The 16,663-nt window shown below is 56.8% G+C and overlaps 1 protein-coding gene across 1 annotated transcript in view; it reads left to right on the forward strand.

The window, feature by feature from the left end:
* CRHR1 (corticotropin releasing hormone receptor 1) overlaps positions 1–16,218 on the forward strand; it is a 52,370-nt gene extending 36,152 nt beyond the window's left edge. The window contains exons 4-13 of the mRNA XM_061140775.1: positions 3,605–3,690; positions 10,463–10,569; positions 11,580–11,700; positions 11,912–12,065; positions 12,357–12,417; positions 14,446–14,518; positions 14,783–14,868; positions 15,106–15,241; positions 15,432–15,473; positions 16,011–16,218. Coding sequence (XP_060996758.1) covers positions 3,605–3,690; positions 10,463–10,569; positions 11,580–11,700; positions 11,912–12,065; positions 12,357–12,417; positions 14,446–14,518; positions 14,783–14,868; positions 15,106–15,241; positions 15,432–15,473; positions 16,011–16,151 — 1,007 coding nt within the window. The 3' untranslated portion in view covers positions 16,152–16,218. The remainder of the gene's footprint in view (positions 1–3,604; positions 3,691–10,462; positions 10,570–11,579; positions 11,701–11,911; positions 12,066–12,356; positions 12,418–14,445; positions 14,519–14,782; positions 14,869–15,105; positions 15,242–15,431; positions 15,474–16,010) is intronic.
* Positions 16,219–16,663: the final 445 nt, after the last annotated feature.

Consider the following 16,663-nt stretch of genomic DNA (forward strand, 5'->3'; position numbering starts at 1 on the left):
GCCCGGGAGCTCCCTGGAGGGAGGCAGCATTAAGGCTGGTGTATGTTGGGGGGTGGGGGGCTACTTCCAGAAGGAGCCCTGCATCCCCGCTCATGACAGCTCCAGGCCCTGTCAGCTCCACCTCCAAAGTGATTCTCACGTCTGAGCCTCCCTGCCTTCCATCCCCAACCACTGCCCTGGTTCAAGGTACCTCACTCTCCAGTCCTAGTTCCTAATCTGAGCCTGTCACACCCTTGCTCGGAGTCAGCCTTTCTGTGGTTCCCCGTTGCCCCCAAGGTCAAGTCCATTCTCTGTGGCTACTGCACGACCTACCTTTGTAGCCAGCCCTGGCCACTCCCCATGAACTGCCCCCACTTTTGTCCCCAAGGACAACTTGACACCCCCTCCGAATCCACCTTTGGTGCCTAGATACATGCTACTTGATTTGTCAGCCCTGCCGTTGAGTGGAAGCCTGGAGTCCTGGGTTCTAGTCCCAATTCCACCCACAACTGGTTAAGGAGCCCTCTGCAACTGGCCCTGCCCGGAGCCTCAGTTTCTCCACCTGCAGGATGGGTGGGAGTTTTGGGTGAAGTGTTCTCTCCTTTGCTTTTCCGTCGGTGCTCCCAGGAGAAGAGCGGGAGGAGGTGACGGTCCCTTGAGGTGGGGGCAGGGCTAGGAGACTCCCCTTTCCAGGTGCCTCCTCTGTCACAATGATGAGAAACGCCGAGTAATCAGGGGTGACTGGGAACCCAGATTAGTACCTAATCATTAGGCACCAATTAATTTGTTTACTGAGGAAGTGCTGCCAGGACGTCTAGGCCTTCTCCAGAATGCCCTCCTTCCCGCTGCATCTGATCTTGAAAGGGATGGGAAATATTTCCAAAAATATCAATTTTCCCATGATTCTCTAGGAGGACTGCTCAGCTCAGCAATTAAAGACAAGGAGGTCGCATCCTTCCTGGAAACTTCATGCTGCCTGTTGGGCCTGTTTTCTTGCGGGATCACCTCACTTCCCACCAGAGCCTGCTCCCTCCGGATGATCCGGCCTGGGAGGGACTCCAGGCTCCTGCCCCACCTGCAGGATTCAAAAGGGGGGGCTTGAGGCAAGGGGGTGCCTCCTGGACCTGTTCCTCCTTTGATAGTGACAAGTGACATATTCTGAATCTTATGTAAGGTTGTATAAATATAGCTCCAAGACAATAATAATAAAAGTAACAGCTCACACCACGTGCCAAGTAGAGCTCCACATACCCTGTATGTGTCAACTAAAAATGCCCCTCAACCACTGAGCAGGAACTCTTGTTAAGATCATTCCTATCTTGCAGACAAGGAAGCGGAGAGACTGAAGGACTCGACTGAGGTCACAGAGCTAGTAAAGGGTGCTGCCAGGATTTGAACCCAGGCTATCTGGGTGCTGTCCTAAATCACCACAGTCATGCCCAACTCTGTGCGATCCTATGGACTATAGCCCAGCAGGCTCCTCTGTCCATGGGATTTCCCAGGCAAGAACACTGGAGTGGGTTGCCATGCCCTCCTCCAGAGGATCTTCCTGACCCCAGTATTGAACTCACGTGTCTTACATCTCCTGCATCGGCAGGCGGGTTCTTTACCACTAGCACCACCTGGGAAGCCCTGTCTGGGTGACTAGCTCTTAACACTATAGTGTGCTGCCTCCCTTAAGGCAACGCCCCCTCCCCTTCCCTCATGCTCCTTCCCACCAGATTCTCTAGCACCAAGTCCCTTTATTTGCAGACATCTGGGAACAGCCTCTGGTCCCAGGCACCTCCCATCCACCACAGACACATAGGATTCCCCAGCTTTCTTGCCTCCCCCCAAACCTCCCTGAAACCACAGCCATGGAGCCCTCAGCCCTCTGCTAGCTTCTCTCTCATTTAGCAATTAGGAGAGAATGAGCAGCATTTTCAACTCTGCCCAAGGGCTCAGCTCTGCCGGGACTTGGGTCCAATGGCAGGGAAGCTGAGCAGAGCTTTAAAAATCCATTTAGCCTCATTTCCCCGCTGGTGCTGTAGACGAGCAGCCTCTGAGCAGAAGGGCCGAGGAGCGGGGTTTAGAGAGGAGGGAGAGCCAGGCGGAGGTTTCCGCTCCCAGGCAAGCAGCAGCAAACCCCAGCCCCACCCCCCAAACACACCCCCCATTCTCTCTTGCCTGGTGCTGCCTGCAGAGGCACGTCTGGGCTGTAAGGCACCCTGGGGATCTGCTGATGTGGCCCTCCCTCTTGCACATGAGGAGAGGGTCCCGGGAGGCCACCTGACTGATGTCACTCATGCAGCAGGGGCCCCCATCTGCCTCCTATGGAGTCCTCTGCCCCTGCAGGGCTCCAGGCTTGGGGCCTGGGATCCCAGCAGCTTCCCCCACCCTCCGCCAGCCCTGCTGGGGTGGAGATGTGACATGCAGGTCAGTGTGAGCCATGGAGAGGCCTCCAGAGGGGAGGCGCTCTGGTGGAAATGGCTCATGGCTCTTCCAGCCAGCGCTGCCTGGAGTCAGGGCCAGAATTCACTCAAGAAAATATATTTAGAGCCACCAATGCCTAAGAGGGGTCCAGAGTGGGGCAGAGCGACCTCTGCAGGCAAAGGAGAAAAAGGTCAAGATGTGAATGTCCCTTGGACCCCTCCCACCTGGGCTTCAGGGCCCCCGTGTCCCCAGAGAGCGGGCAGGAAGGAGAGTGTCCCAGAGCCCTTTAGCCAGCCTCTGTTTAGACCTCAGGCAATTCCCCATGTCCTTCGGAAGTGACCCATTCTGGCTTCCAGGCTGGCGGTAGCCTGGACCTTTTGCCTCTCCCCGGGCCACTCTCCTGTCTTCTTTCCCAAGTGCCAGACTGGGAGCCAGTTCGAGCAGATCTTAATAATAAAATACTTGCTATGTGCGACCCATTCCCATGACATCCCCCAGCACATCCCTCATCTCCGGCCACCTGTCATTTTCTCTCCACCATGCAATGCTCCCACCATGCGACTCTCCAACATAAGGCCTGCTATAGGGGAATGCGTCCTGGAGACCTTCCCTATCCCTGCCCCGTGAGCCCCACGCCCTGTAAAAGCCTGCCATGTGAGGACCCCCCGGGGGTACCTTACCACGGTGAGTCCTGCCCCACGGAGCCTGTCAGCACACCGTGCCACGCGAGCCGTCACCACACCCCTCCGCATCACACCCGGCCTCATGAGCGAGAACTGAGTTATCAGGACTCACCCTTCAGCTTTGCTGCCCCCAAAATGGGAGACTTCTCAGAAGGGCACCCACCGTGTAATCTGCCTCACACTGGGGCCTGCGAGGAGACAGCCCAGTAGCCAGTCAGGCCTCTGCCCCTGGGCCAGTCCCATGGGCGTGATCTTGCCAGTGTGGGTGGGCCCAGCCGTGGCCCCATGAGCAGGCTTTGGGGTCGCCACTGTACCTCTGTTGGGGGCCAGTGGCAGAAAGAGGCAGGAAGATGGAAATAATAAGAAAGCCCCCTCCCCAGCGTCATCCTAGGGCCCCCCAGCAAGCTGGCTCCTGGGCTGCCCCAGATGGATGGGTAGATGGACATACAAATGGCAGGTAGATGATGCTCGGGTTACTCCTCTTTGGGAGAGGAGCCTGGGGTCATTCTGACTCGCTTTTCTTTTTCCAGACAACGGCTACCGGGAGTGCCTGGCCAATGGCACATGGGCCGCCCGCGTGAACTACTCCGAGTGCCAAGAGATACTCAGCGAGGAGGTGAGGCTCCAAGCCAGCTGCCCACTGAGGCCTGGGCCCCCCACACCGCCCATCGGGGTGGGGAGCCAGAGGCTGGTGTCTGTGCCCTGCGGAGAGAAGCCAACTGGGGAGCCAGATCTAGGCCAGCCGTGAGCGGGCATGCCCGAGGGAGGGTGAGCCTAGAGGGCAGCGGGTGGGGTCTGACAGCGGTGGGTTGAGTCTCTGTTCCTTCCTTCCTCATTGGAGCCGGTTCTCATTCGTGTTCTCCCCCACCCACCCGAGCGATACATCCAGGTCGGGCCAGGGTCCTGCCTCAGGATCCAGGATGGGGGTGGGGGGAGCCATGGACTTGGAAAAAGCCCTTGAAGAGCCTTTTCAATATTTAAATGTTTTTGAGAAAGATGCTGCTCACACTTAATACAAAATTCAAAAGATACAAATGGGAAAACATAAAAGTCTCCCTCCCAGCCGTGGCCCAGTCACTGGGTTCCCTCTACCCCACCCAGCGGTAACCATTTTGCCAGTTTCTTAAGTATTCTTTCAGAGGCAGTCTCTTCACAGACATGCAATTATGTATATTTATTCTTTTTTTGTGCGTTTTCCACCCAAACGTTGTAGATTATACATGTTCGACACCTTGCTTTTTTCACATAATCATCCATCTTGGTGATTGTTCCGTATGAAGTGCCTAAAGAGCGTCTTCATTCTTTTTTTCACATTTGCATAATATCACACTGTACAGATGTACAGATAGCTTATTTAACCCGTCTTTGTTCTCAGTCTTTGGTTATGACAAACAGCGCTGCAATGAATAATCTTTCAAGGGTGACGTTTGGCAGACACACAGGTATGTCTGTTGTCCTGGTGTTGCTGCTACCTCTGAGCCCTGACCCCCTCACCTGCATCTTCATCCTTCAGTGGATGCTGAGGAAGGTGGGGGGTCATGGAGCTAGAAGAAGAAGTGAGCAAAGGGCAGATGGAAGATGCCCCCAAGTTGTCCAAAGATCCCAGGCTACTGGTGTGGAAGAGAGGGGCTGGTCTAGGCAGTTTGGAGAATTCCAGTGCCTAAATGATCTAAATTGAAAGAGACCTGTGGACCCCCCATCCCATCTTTTTTGAATAACTTTTAAAGTTTATTTATTTTTGGCCGCTCTGGATCTTCGTTGCTTAGCAGGCTTTTTTTCTAGTTGCGGTGTGCTGGGGCTACTTTTTTCTTGCAGAGCGCAGGCTCTAGGGCGCACAGGCTTTGGTAGTTGTGGTACACGGGCTCAGTACCAGGCTGCATGCAGCTCCACAGTACTCCATGCAGTACCGCCCCGCGCTTTAATTGTCCTGTGGGCTTCCCTGCTGGCTCTGCGGTAGAGAACCCACCTGCAGCGCAGGAGCCTCAGGAGACTCGGGTTCGATCCCTGGGTCAGGAAGATCCCCTGGAGGAGGGCATGGCAACCCACCACAGTATTCTTGCCTGGGAAATCCCATGGACAGAGGAGCCTGGTGGGCTACAGTCCACGGGATCACAAAGAGTCAGACATGACTGAAGCGACTTGGCGCGCATGCATGTGCACGCGCGCGCGCGCGCACACACACACACACACACACTGGGTCTGCTAACCAAGTGTCTCCAAGGTCAGGTCACCAGCCTCCTGCCTGAGGACAGGCAACCTTCTCCCACCCAAGAGGAGCTGGCATCTGTCCCCTTCTTGGAGTCTGCAAAGCTGGAGACGCCACCGCTGCTTTCAGCCTCCCGCTCTGTCCCCTGCATGGGAGCTTCCTGAATGTCAGAGGACATTCAGTTCAATTCAGTTCAGTTCAGTCACTCAGTCGTGTCCGACTCTTTGCGACCCCGTGACTTGCAGCACGTCAGGCCTCCCTGTCCATCACCAACTCCCAGAGTTTACCCAAACTCATGTCCATCAAGTTGGTGATGCCATCCAGCCATCTCATCCTCTGTCGTCCCGTTCTCCTCCTGCCCCCAATCCCTCCCAGCATCAGGGTCTTTTCCAATGAGTCAACTCTTCACATGAGGTCGCCAAAGTATTGGAGTTTCAGCTTCAGCCTCAGTCCAATGAACACCCACAGTCCCCCAAATCTCTCCTCTTATTTAAGCCCCTTCCTTCTAGTTGGCTGATGGGGGACCCCCAGCAACTCCCTTGTTCCCAGCACCCTTCAAAGACTCAGGGGCAGAGGTCAGCGCCCTCAGCCTTTCCTTCTCTCCATCCTGCGGCCCCCATCCCTTCTGCCAGGACTCAGCCTCTGGCTCTCTCCACCAGTGGGTTCAGGGGAGACGGAGAATTAGGGAGCGCCAGCTTCTCATCACGCCCCTCTTTGGCAGTATAGGGGAACCGCAGGAGGCTGTGGCGGCAGGAGCTTTGAGATTTGGATTCTGGTTTGAATACCTGTGCTGCGTGACCCTGGGCAGGTAACTCAGCCTCACTAAGTCTCAGCTTCCTGGTGTGAAAGGCGGGAGAACTCTCCTGTACCATCTCTGCCTCCTAGGGGAGGGAGGCTGGTGTCCGCCTGAGCCTTGGCCTGTAGAGGGCGCTCCATCCATCCGCCACCCGCTTGCTCTCATCACCTGCGCTCCGGGAAGGTTGTAGTGTTCACCTGGAGAGGGGGGTGATGAGTTCATAGGTGACACGGGCACCCCCTTTGTCTGGTGGCAGCGCTCACCCCCGCCCGGCTTGCCCCGCCCACCCTTTCCGTGGCAGGCCCTGCTGGCCCCTTTGCCTAGCACTCTGGGTAATCAATTAATTTAATTAGTGAAAACGCCATCCCCTTCTGCCCGCCCCCAGCCTCGCCAGACCCCTTGCCACTCCCAAGACTCCCGTCCCCTCCTGGAGCTACTGCAAAGAGGAAGAGAGAAATCGCCAATTAAATGGAGCCGCCGGTTTCTCAGCCCTGGGCCGGGCTCAGCCCTAATTAAGCACCAGCGCCCCCGGGGGAGCTGCAGATAATGGATTCGCAGAACCACTGCCTATGAAATGGGACTTGCGAGGGCGCGCAGAGGCCAGACCAGGGCTGAGACCTGCCCACAGCCATCACCACCAGGGACAAGCCCCCACTTGGGAAGCTTGCTTCAAGCATGGGCTGGCCCCTGCGCTGACCCCGCCCCCTCCCACGCCAGCACCGCCCGCAGCCGCCCCCCACCCCGCAACACACACATTTGTCTCCCTCCACTGCAGACACCACCACCCCCCACCACTGCCCCAGACAACTCTCCCGTCCACATCCCCTCCCCCACCTCTCTTGACACTTGCACACACCCTGCTTCCCTCCCCCACACTCAGCTGAGCACCGGGAGCCCAGTCCAGCACATCCTGGGAGGGCGCAGCCTTTGATGGGCCAGGAAAGGGACTCTGAGGGTATAGGCTTGTGGGCCGGGGTTCACGGCTCACAGAGGGCGTTGGTTCAACCAGGGCTTCTGAAAAGCGTGGGCATCATCTGGACTTCTGGCTCAAATGAAGATTCTGACTCAGTGGGTCTGGGGTGGGGCTTCAGACTGCTTTTCTTAAGATTCCTGTGAGCTCCTAGATGATACTGATGTTGCAGGTCTGGAGACCACCGTTTGGGGAGCAAGGGGCTGGAGGGCCCAGGGGTGGAGTCAGAGAGCAGCTCAGGAGACCCTCGGCAGTGGGGAGGAGGGGCCACAAAATGGGGAGGAGGGGTGGGAGACAGGGCGGGCAGGGTACTTAGCCGGGGCAGTGGGCACCCAGTGGAGAGATCCCGTCACACATCCTGAAAAGGCATCAGTTCAGGTCTGACACTGGACCAGGTGTATCTTGCAGAGAGTCTGGTCATGCGGGCACAGCAGAGTGGCCTCCACCCAGTGCCACCCTCCTCAGGGTACCTGCCAGGCTCAGGTCCCCAAACTGGACAGGACAGAGTATCGCTCAAGTCCCCAGGGGCTGGCTGTGTCCACCTGTCCTTCGGGCATCCCAGCTGCTTCTGCAGTTGATGGTAGCTTTCTCTCAGGAGGGTATCTCTCAGGGTGTCATCAGGGTCTCTTGGAGTCCCACTGGATGTCACTAGGGTGTTGGCTGTTCTCTCTGGGTGAACTTGAACACCTCTCGGGGTATCACTGACTAGCTCTTGGGGATGGCTGGCCATTTCTCCCAGTGATGCTGGCCATCTTTCAGGGTGACCCTGTCATCTCTCCAGCTGTCTTCTCAGGCTCCCTCTGCACTGTACCCCGCCCCCGGCCCCCACTGCTTTGCTGTTTCTCACAGCACATTAGGCTGATGTGGCAGGTGGGAAGAAGGACTCAGACCCAGCCTGGGCCCTCCTAGGCCCAGCTCCAGGAGTCAGCCAGAGGTGGTTTGGCCGAGTTCTCCCCCTTTCAGCCTCAGTGGAGAAAACCCCTCATGAGCCCCCAGCCTCCCCGTAGAAGCTCCCCGAGAATTCTGAGTCCAGGATGAAGAGAGTGGCTCTGTGTGCAGTCCATGCTTATCCCCCAAGGAACACACTGCGGGGACAGAAAGGAGGGTCTGTAAGGCCAAGGAGACCTGGATGCTGATGCTGGCCCAGCGGCCAATTATGCAGCCTCTTCAACTGGAAAAATGGGGACAGAAGAACAATCTCAGAGGGCAGTTGTGAGAAAGAAAAGCAGTGACGTCTGTAAAGCCCCTGGCATGGTGCCCAGCATGCAGTAGGTGATTAATAAATGATGCACCCCACCTCAAGCCAAAGCACTCTGGCCCAGCCTGCTCTGGGGGGCAGTGAAGGGCCTGCCTGTACATGCTTGCCCCCTTCCCCAGGTGGTACATGAAACAGAGGCATCACCCCTTCCTGGGCTCCACAGACGCTGTCTTTACCCAGGGGCTTTGCAGCATGGATTTGTGGAAAATTTAATAAAAGGAAATTAAATATCAGTTCCAGACAGCCTGGATATGTGCATATCTGCTGAGTCTCTGGATTTGGCATCTACCTCCAGGCACTCAGAAATGCACTGCCCCCCCCTGCCTGACACACATTTTTATGATGGCAATGGATACCCTCTGCCCACCCCCATCCATTTTCACCTCGGTGGGTCTCAGCCCTTCAGGGCCTGAGCTGGTAATGTGATCTTCTGTCATGTTCCTGAAAACCTCTTCAAGGAAAACCAGCCCCTAGAACAGAGCTGCCCAGCCCCTTCTTCGGTGAGGGCGCTCCTTCAGTGCAGAAGGGGCTGGGGAGAGCAAGGGAGGGAGGGCTTCGCCCCTTCTTGGATGCCTGCTAGGTATTTTGCTGCAGAGGTACCCTTGTCCTTGGGTGGGTGGGGGGTAGTTTGGGCCTCAGTCTCCTCATCTGGAAAATGGGTACAGCTGGACTTGATCCCTTGGGACCAGCTTTGATGCCCATGGATTCTGGAATTCCAACAAGAGGGTCCCGAGAGCGCCAGGAGGAGCTCTGGTGGCTTCGAAAGGGTGAAGAACTCTTCCTTTGAGCTCGTCTTTTTCTCAGTATTTGCTGGTTTCTATGCCTCATAATGCCCAGGCCCCACCCCAGAACCTGGGAAGGGTGAGGGAGGGAGAGGTTAACAGGGATCCCCTCTTCAGAAAGGCAGTAAAGAATCTGCCTGCAATGCGGGAGACCTGGGTTCAATCCCTGGGTTGGGAAGATCCCCCGGAGAAGGGAAAGGCTACCCACTCCAGTATTCTGGCCTGGAGAATTCCATGGGCTGTATAGTCCTTGGGGTTGCAAAGAGTTGGGCATGACTGAGCGACTTTCACTTTCCAACATCCATTTTTTTCCTTCCTGCACTTGACACACCGTTCCTGGGCTCCACTGTGTGCCACGCTCTGGTTTCTAGCCTCTTTCCTCGTGGGACCTAGAAAAGGCTGAAAGGGGTCTTTGCTATCACAGGGTCAGGAGTCTGCAGACACTGGGCACTGAGGACCTCCAGTGGGGATCCCCATCATGGGTGGGGACCCATTTGCTGCCTCAACACCTTGCCAATCTGTGTGTGAAGGTGAGAGGTGGTTTGAAGTTGAGAGACCTTGAACAAGTCCATGTATTTCTAGGCCTGTTTTTCTGCAAAATAATATATAGACCTCCTACCAGTTCTTCCCCAGCATTGCCCTGAGGATTTGACAGGATGACAGATGTGAAAATCTTCTGTAAACAGGAAGGCTTCAGTGCTCAGGGAGTGTACGTCAATCGGAAAGGGGACTGTGGCGTAAATGAAATGAATTAAGTAATAACATTGAGGTCCTGAGAGAGGACCCCAGTGACTCGGAGCAGACCTCTCCAGGAAGCAAGTTACAGCGCCTAGAGATGTTTTGTTAAGGTTTCAAATGATTCTGTGGACGCTAATCCACAGCGACTGCCTTCCCCACTGGTTGCTGATGGGAGCGGGCTTTAATTGCAGCAGGAGGGATTTAGGGGTGATGGAGAAGATGGTGACTCAACTCCGAAATGGGAGGAGAGGAGTCCTAGGGGCTTGGGGTCTGCACCCACAAGTGTTGAGACTGAACGGAAACGTGAGTGTGAGAACGCAGCTGTGATCTGCGCACGCGCGTTTGTGCACGCGGAGTGGGGAACCCTCTGTTAGGTGGAGATTCACATTAACTGATATTCTCCCCACAGCCCAGAGCAGCACACAGATCGTGGGATCTGGGGACAGACAGACAGACAAGACTCAGACGGGACGGCACTGCTCTAGGGCCACGCCTGATGCCACGCAGGCTCAGGAAGGGCTAACTGTTGTCATCACGGGCACCCGAGGGAGGGCGGGTGGCCGTCCTGGCCGCCAATGGGTGAGGGGTGCAGCGGTGCGGGGATCTCACCTCTGCCCCTCCCCTCTCTCTTATCTCAGAAGAAGAGCAAGGTGCACTATCACATTGCTGTCATCATCAACTACCTGGGCCACTGCGTCTCCCTGGTGGCCCTCATGGTGGCCTTTGTCCTCTTTCTGCGGCTCAGGTGAGGAGGCCCTGGCACTGCCCCCTGCCCAGCCCCCTGGGCCTTTAGCGGGCAGAGAAGTAAGATAACAAGAGGCAGTTTGGGGTGGGGGGCTGCTGGGGAAGGGGAGTCCTGCCCCCTCACTTCATGGGACAAGGTGACAAATACAGATGTCCCAGGTCTCTTGGAGCATCTGGTAGCGTCACTTCCATACCCCTGCCAGTGACTGGGGTCACTGGAGGGGAAGGGGGTTGGCCAAAGTCCAGGCTCGCCTGGTGTCCCCCACACTGAGTCCAGACTACTTGCACTCATTTGGCCGACCAGGAAGGTGGAGCCCACTTTGGGTTTGAACCTGCCTAAGCCCAGCACGCCTGCCAAGGATGTAGGTGGCAGCACCGGCTGAGTCTGTGCCAGGAATGTGGGGTGAGAATGGGCTGAGCATCAGGGCTTAAAGCTCGGAGGGAGGCATCTCGCTGGAGGCTGAGCCTCAAACCTGGAGCTACAGGGAGAGAGGGATGCCCATGGGAGAAGGGCATTCCCAGTCGGCAAGCAGCCCCTGGTCCCCTCAGCACTGGCCACGTGGCAAGCTCTGTTCCAGAGCTCAGGTCTGAAGTGAAGTGAAGTGAAGTGAAAGTCACTCAGTTGTGTCCGACTCTTTGCAACCCCATGGACTATACAGTTCATGGAATTCTCCAGGCCAGAATACTGGAGTGGGTAGCCTTTCCCTTCTCCAGCGGATCTTCCTGACCCAGGAATTGAACCAGGGTCTCCTTCATTGCAGGCGGATTCTTTACCAACTGAGCTATCAGGGAAGCCCCTGCTTAGGTCTGGGCAGGCCACGATTAGGAAGGGGCCTGTGACGTCAGGAGAGCCCCTGCTGCCACCCCCCAGTGTGACTCAGCCAGCCTGCCCTGCTCGGAGCCTCAGCTTCCCCTCCATACATCTGGGCTGGAGTGATGCTGGCAGCCGGTCCCTCATCTTCTCCCTCCCCCCCTTGCCTCCTGTCACCCACCCGCCCCTGCTGCCCCCAGGAGCATCCGATGCCTGAGAAACATCATCCACTGGAACCTCATCTCAGCCTTCATCCTGCGCAATGCCACGTGGTTCGTGGTCCAGCTCACCATGAGCCCCGAAGTCCATCAGAGCAACGTGGTGTGTCCTGGGGGCGGGGGGGCAGGCCCAGGGTCAGAGGAAGGGTCTAGGTGGGGTGGCCCTGGCAGAGCAGGGACGGGAACCAGGCTTTGGAGCCCACAGTGCCAGAGTGGATCCCAGGGGTGCCCCCATCCTGCCTGGAGTGGGCTGCTGTTTCCTCGCATCCCCACACCCCTCGGTTAATCATCACCTCTGATGGGGTGGGCGGCAGGGCTGGTGCAGGCTGGTGACAGCCGCCTACAACTACTTCCACGTGACCAACTTCTTCTGGATGTTCGGCGAGGGCTGCTACCTGCACACAGCCATCGTGCTCACATACTCCACGGACCGGCTGCGCAAGTGGATGTTTATCTGCATCGGCTGGGGTGAGCGGGCCAGCCCCCTGCCCTGATCGGGCCATCCTCCCCCAACCCAGGCCTGGGCCAGCTCGCTGGGGGCTGAGACCCAGGCCAGATGAGGGTGGTGAGGTGTGTACACAGCCCTCTGTCCCTACCTGGGGACAGGGACAGTGGGAATATTTCAAAGGAGGCGTGATGAGCCAGTGAGTACCTGGGGGACCCCTGCCTGCCTCTAGGCCCTGGGCTGCGCCGGGGGCCTCCGGGTCTGCATCCCCCAGACTCCACTGACAGGTCCTGTGACACTGGTCTCTCCCCTAGGTGTGCCTCTCCCCATCATTGTGGCCTGGGCCATTGGGAAGCTGTACTATGACAATGAGAAGTAAGTCACCTCCTCTTCACTGCCCTCAGGGCCCCCTGAGCCCCAAGGCCCAGGTTCCCAGCCCAGCCAAGCCTGACCCTCCCCAGGGACCTTCAGCCGTGTCACCTTCCCCATCAGGGCCACAGTTTCTTCATCCACGTGGGGAGGCTCCTGGGGGTCAGACTCAATCTGCGGATCCCTAGCAATGCTCTGCCTGAGGTGGGGCTGGACAGGTGGGTCGAGGCTCTTTACCTGTCTCAGGCTTTCATGACAAGCAGAACAGACTAAAGGTTACTGGAAGTCCCTGGAGTCAAACCACCCAGGTTATGAATTGTGACTCCATCATTAGGTAGCTTTATGACCTTGGGGTAGTTCCTGCCTCAGTTTTCTCATCTGCAAAATGGGCATCCTCATAATAGTGCCTTCCCTCAGAGTTGTTAGGGGAATGACATGAGTTAATATATATATCAAGCATTTAGAATGGAGTCTGGCACATAGGAAATGCGTATAAATGTTTTCTATTACTAAAGACATGTTTTAGCAAAAGGTTCCATGGATTTAATAGAAACTGATCCAATCTCAGAGACTCCTTCCATCTTTCAAGTCCTGAGGAGCTGTGTTTAAATAGAAGCAGGTGTTCCCAGTTGCCCCTGAAAACTCCACTTCTGGTGCCATGGTTTTCAGCCTTGGCTCACATTAGAATCACCTGGGAAGCTTTGAAAAGTACTGATGGCCACTCTTGCCCTCCAGAGAGTTGGATGTCATTGGTCTGAAGTGTGATCTGGGCACCAGGATTTTTTAAACCTGCCCAGGAGACTCTAATATGAAGCTAAACTTAAGAACCACTGTAAGAGGGAGGCAGAAAAAGTGGACAGAGGCGGCCAGGGGATGTGCCAGAATCTTCTTTGTCAAAGTGTCCTCAGGAACCCACTGTCTGACTGGGGTTCCAGGCTGCCTCCATCAGCATGGCTGTTCCTGTCCAACCCTGACAAGGAGCCTGGAAAATTACACCCACATTTATCAAGGTGATCCTTCCTGACTCTGGCCCAGCCAGGCTGTGGCTCTCTCTGTATTTGCGTAACTGATGGGGTGGGGGCCTGGGCTGGGCATCGAGGGCAGCTGACAGACAGAACTGGGGGGCCTGACAGTGATTCCCAGGATGGCGACCTGGGTCCCAGAGCAGGAGCATTGTAAATCCTGTGCCTGAAGGTGTGCAAGTGAGCACAGGGGAGAAAGGACCAGTTTCAAAACCAGTGTGTGCATCTGGGCGCATCTTGGAGCCAAAAGGATGGCTGAGCTTGGAGGAAAGTCCGTCTGAGCGTCTCTGGAGCTCCACCTTGTGGTAAGATGCTGGCACTGCATCAGAAGGGATGCAGGTGGGAGACCTGCGGACCCCAGGGCCAAGGACTGGACCTGGCCCCAGGACAGTTTGCCTTTGGTCCTTTTGAAAACTTGAACTTGTCTCCAATCTTGAAAAAGTCAAGGGATTTCAGTTTCCTGTTTATGGAAGCATCATGATTTCTAGCTACTGTGGACTCTCGTGATGAGACTGTAGCATCTCTGCACAAGGACCTAGGACTTTCCAATGTGCCCCACACCAACCCACTCCCCAGACCTCCCTAGATCTTGCTGGAGGTGACATCAAGAAAATGCAAAGCAACTCTGCCTCTCGTGGCAGGTGTTAGCTACTGGGGTGGGGAGTGACTGTGTGACAGGCACAGGGCAAGGCCCCCCCTTCTGGGCACGCGCCAGAGCTACAGTGGGGACCATATGTGTAGGCCCATGCCTATTCTATTCAGTGGGCTTTTCCACAATCCCCCTCCCTGCCACAGTGACCGATTCCAGCTTTACATCTCAAAGGATGCTGTCCATTCTGCAGATGGAATAACTGAGGCATTGTGGTGGGATCTTGATCTTCTGCCCGGGTTAGAAGTGGGACACCCAGATCCTGGCTTTTGGCCCCAGTTCCTCCCTAGCCCAGCGCTGCTTCTCCCTCATGCTACTGAACTGGTTCCAGATGACCCTTCTCTTATTTCTGTGGCTTTCTAGGTGCTGGTTTGGCAAAAGGCCTGGGGTGTACACTGACTACATCTACCAGGGCCCAATGATCTTGGTCCTGCTGGTAAGAACCTGGGTAGGAGGGCAGTGGGGGATGGTGCTCAGTGGGGAGAGGCAGGCAGTACTTACAGTGGACTGGAAGTTTTCCTCTGCCTAGAGGTGGGGGTCACGGGGCCAGGAATGTGCTGGGCTCAAGCAGATAGAGGGAGAACAGCAGGGTTGCAGAGGCCAGACCCAGGACAGCTGAGTCCCTGTCCTGTCCCCCACCTTCCCACCAGCATCTCGCACACACCTTGCCCAGGCCATCCCACTGTGTGTCAAATTACAGATCAATTTCATCTTCCTTTTCAACATCGTCCGCATCCTCATGACCAAACTCCGGGCATCCACCACCTCTGAGACCATTCAGTACAGGTAACCACACCTGCCTCCCACACCCCTTGGGGGCTTCAGAGACCCCACGTCTGACCCAGGGTTTCCCCCCAGGCCTGAGAGTCCCTCCTGAAACCCCAGCTCCGCCCCTGTCTCAGACATTCCAAGGATGTGCTACAACCCTCCCCCAGACCCAGTCCTGTTCACCAAGTGGCAGGCTCGAGTTCCTTCCTGGGATGGGCTGTGACTCTGGGCCTCCTTCCCACCCCTCACCCTCAGGAAGGCTGTGAAGGCCACTCTGGTGCTGCTCCCCCTCCTGGGCATCACGTACATGCTGTTCTTCGTGAACCCCGGGGAGGACGAGGTCTCCCGGGTCGTCTTCATCTACTTCAACTCCTTCCTGGAATCTTTCCAGGTACCCACCCCTCCCCCAGCCTCCCGGCCCCGGCCCGTCCCCCTGCCCGTCCCCTGCTCCTCTTCGGGTGGGGATTCTCCCAGGTGGGGCCTGGAAGGGCGGGAGGTTGGGGACAGAAAGGGGGCAACTCTGAGTCTGGGTGAGGCCACGCCTGCCCCAGCCCCCTGACCCGCCTTCCCCTCCGCCCCAGGGTTTCTTCGTGTCTGTGTTCTACTGCTTCCTCAACAGCGAGGTAAGGACCCGGGGCCCCAGAACTCAGGATGGCAGGAGGCCTGCTGGGACCAGAGGCTGTCTGTAGCCGCCTCCTGCCTGTCACACACCAACTCCGTCCTCCCCGCTCCGTCCTCCCAGCTCCCAGCCCCTACAGGGATGTTGTTGGGAGTTCTGGGAGGGTCCCTGCCACTTGCCACTCAGCTGCTGCAGTAATGAGCCCAGAAGCTGGGACTCCAGTCTCATCAATGAGTCTGTGAAATGGGTTGTTGAAAACCAGGAAGCTGAGCCCTAGGGCAGGAGGTTGAGGGCAGATGTGTGTGGGTTGAGGGTAGAGATTCTTCATGGCAAAGGCCATATGGCACCTTTGGGTGGATTTGAAAAAGGCACCCCTTCCTCATAACGCTTGAGAAAACTGTCCTAACAAATACACAAATCAACGATGGTGATGATGTCAATGCTGCAGTTCCAAGGTGGCTCCCTGGATAGTTGCTTGTGGGGGTGGGAGCGGGGGTTTGAAACCCGAGATCAGACCCTATTCTCTGCTGTGTGCCCACAGGTCCGCTCTGCCATCCGGAAGAGGTGGCACCGGTGGCAGGACAAGCACTCAATCCGTGCCCGCGTGGCTCGCGCCATGTCCATCCCCACCTCCCCGACGCGTGTCAGCTTTCACAGCATCAAGCAGTCCACAGCAGTGTGAACCGGAGGACCACGGACCGGCCCCCGAGACCTACGGTTGGGGAGATGGCCGCCAGGCTTAGCCGGCCACCCTGTCTGTGGAGGGGACCAGCTCCCTCCCACACCCTCTACCCCCAGGCTCAGCTGGCGCTGAGAGCCCAGGAGGCCCCTCCCCAACCCCCAGCTGAGCAGAAGTTCCAGGCCTATGGCAGCAGTCAGGGTCATGAGATGAGTAAAAAATAGCCTATAGGACTGGGCTGGGCCTAGGGCCTCTGGCTTCTCTTTGCCCCCATCCTCCCTGGAAAATGGACTGGACACAGAGTGGGAGCTAGACAGTGAGGAATCCAAAGCTGCACATGAGTCCCTTCAGAGCACAAGAGAGCCCACTGGAGACCCCAGGATGTCCTCAGAGACTGTAGGGGGCCATTGGCTGCCCCACGGGCATCATGGGAAACTCTCGTCACAGCATCCGAGCCACCATGAGGATGCCTCCAGGCCTTAGCAGCGCTTAACGGCACCACTGGGAACCAAGGC

The sequence above is a fragment of the Dama dama genome, chromosome 5 (assembly GCF_033118175.1).
Source record: "Dama dama isolate Ldn47 chromosome 5, ASM3311817v1, whole genome shotgun sequence".
Taxonomy (NCBI): Eukaryota; Metazoa; Chordata; class Mammalia; order Artiodactyla; family Cervidae; genus Dama; species Dama dama.